General features: G+C 36.7%; 1 protein-coding gene across 2 annotated transcripts in view; it reads right to left on the bottom strand.

Moving 5' to 3' along the window:
* Nucleotides 1–706: 706 nt before the first annotated feature.
* Nucleotides 707–2,554, bottom strand: part of si:ch211-218o21.4 (actin-associated protein FAM107A) — an 8,853-nt gene continuing 7,005 nt past the window's right edge. For both annotated transcript variants that reach the window (XM_024293855.2, XM_024293856.2), the window contains exon 5: nt 707–946. In XM_024293855.2, the coding sequence (XP_024149623.1) occupies nt 815–946 (132 nt within the window). In that variant the 3' untranslated portion in view covers nt 707–814. The remainder of the gene's footprint in view (nt 947–2,554) is intronic.

Genomic DNA, 2,554 nt, shown 5'->3' with positions numbered 1-2,554 from the left:
TATATATATATATATATATATATGTTTAATATTAGCACAAAATGTAAAAAAAATTAATTGTAATCAAACTACAAGAAGACACTTTATTGACATTCATTGTGTAAGTGTCTTTTATTATTTCCCAGACATTTGTCTTATTAATTTTGACTTGTTTGCCTTTGAGCTCCATATGAACTAAATTCCATGAATTCACCATAACAACCTCGACTCCGTCCTGCTGAAATGTTTTTTAAAAACTTTCTTTTAAGGTGGTAAAACTGATCCTTTTTCTGAAGCAAACCTGAGTCACAGGTACATAAACACTCAAATTTATTTTTGAGATTAAAAAAAAGCCCAAAATAATTGCTTTTTTTAAACAAAAATTCTGCTTTTATGAAGGCAAGAAAAAGTCAGAATGAGTCAAATTAACTTTCATTCCGTCTCTGTTGTTGCTGTAAACATTTTTAACCGTCTCCTCAGCTCAGTTGGTTTATCTGAGGAGAAACTAGTCATAGGATGAATGATTGTGGTCCTGGCATCGACCCCTGAGAGACCCCAGACATCATTAATGCTACACAGATAATGACAGTAACGTGGATTCAGCCGAGTTCAGAGAAAACCTCATGTGTTACATGAAGGTTCTAGCAGAGCGACAGTTTTCATCCGGTTCACAGTGAAGACAGATGTCAAAGGGAAAACCAACATTTTAATGTCATTTTCAAATATTTAAACGCGTTCACAGTAACAAGACAGACAAACAAAACCAATAAAAATGTTTGATTTGATCACGTAGCTTCAAACGTGGAGCATCTCTGCTTGCAAATGTCTGTTTGCTTCATGACTCCAGAGCCGAGTTAGCAACTTTGTTGGAGACGTTTGATTGGATCTTCCGAAGGTTCTGTCGGACCCGGAAGAACTCCAACAGCTGGGCTTCTCCACGCGTCGCCTCGTCTTCCTCCTTCTCTTTCTAAGAGACAATAAAAGGGTTTCAGTCGTGTAAGGAGAGAAAACAGTCCCAAAACATTTGCATAGTTCTTGATTTGTAACTCATACTATACATTTGGTGTGTACTATACAGTTGTGTATTCACAGGTACTCTGGAATATCAAAAATGTACAAACACAGAATACAATTTATGGACGCACAACTTGAAATATTGTACAAATCTGTAAAAGTTTACACCAATCGCCTGATAAACACACAAAACCACATTTACACAAAGGTCAGAGTAACAGGTGCACAAAAGGTTGTGAGACTCTTTTACTTCTCCACACTTGTGTGTAAATGATGTGTTTAAATGCTCCTAGAATGCTGGGTTATCAGAGTTTTCTAATCAGCTGTTTGGAACTGAGATAATCAACTATCACACACTAAAGTATTGAGGCTATTTTATCTCCAGTTATGCTTGAAGTCGAGTTTGGAATTTTCTTGAATTTAAACAAAACGAACAAAAAAGCAAACACACAAATTAGACTTTTACATGTGTGCACACAACTTTATATTTTCCAGGTTTCAACCTGAGTTCTATTAAACTAATGTGAGTACATTATGTTGATGTAAAGTGCCTATAATTCTATGTGGTTTCAGTTAACTAGATGTTTAGTTTAAACTGGTAAAGATGAAAGAAAAGGTTATATTCCAATAAAGAATACATGTTTTGGGGTTGAAATAATGTTTCTTTTTTAAACATCATTGAAAGTTTAAACTATTTTGTAGATTTTTTGTGTGTTTTGTGGAACAATCAGCCATGTTGATATCAGGAGGCTTTGGTTGCGTCTACATTTGGTTTGGTGGATCTTTGGTGCATCAGGATTTGTCTCTGGACTGCCATGACCTTATATTTATAGACGAGACATTTGAAAAACCAGCCAACAGTTCTCGGTAAAGCTTGAAAAAAGGGTAAAAAGATTTGGGATTTGGAGTAAAGCTCAGCGCTTTTTGCTTAGAGGAACCGATGAGTTCTGGAAAAAAGTATAGAGTTTTTTAAAGATGGCAGCACTCCCATCCCCATGTACAGCAGAATCAGGCAGTTCTGGTCCTTCTCCACATCCAGGGAGCGGAGCAGGACGTTGGGCTGATCGAGGAGGAGCTCGCTCCACCTGATATCGCCATGAACCGGCGGTCATGGAAGAGCTCTGCGTCAAAGCTGCTGGCAGGAAAAGTGCAAGTTTCTTCAGATATTCACAATTTGAGTTCAAAGCAGCTGATAAAAAACTCTGATGACCCAGCATTCTAGCAGTATTTAAATGCATCACTTACACATGAATCGTGGAGACGTGAAAGGAGTCTCACATCACGTTTGTGGGTAAATGCAGTTTTGTGTTTCAGTCAGGGGATTTGTAATTTTAAGTTGTGCGTGTGTAAATTGTAATTTTTGTACATGTGAATCCACAATTGCAAGTGCAGACAATTACGCACAAAATGTATCGTATGAGTTAAAAATTAAGATTTCTGCACACACACATGTAGTTACAAACAAACACAAGTTATAAATCAAGAATTATGCTCAAACTAAAAGAATGAGAATATATCTCTCTTTAATGAACCTTCAGCATCTTGTCGGTTTACGATTCTG

This window comes from Oryzias melastigma, linkage group LG7, assembly GCF_002922805.2.
Source record: "Oryzias melastigma strain HK-1 linkage group LG7, ASM292280v2, whole genome shotgun sequence".
Lineage (NCBI taxonomy): Eukaryota > Metazoa > Chordata > Actinopteri > Beloniformes > Adrianichthyidae > Oryzias > Oryzias melastigma.
Note: the sequence above shows the minus strand (reverse complement) of the source record. Positions and strands in the feature narration are given on the sequence as shown.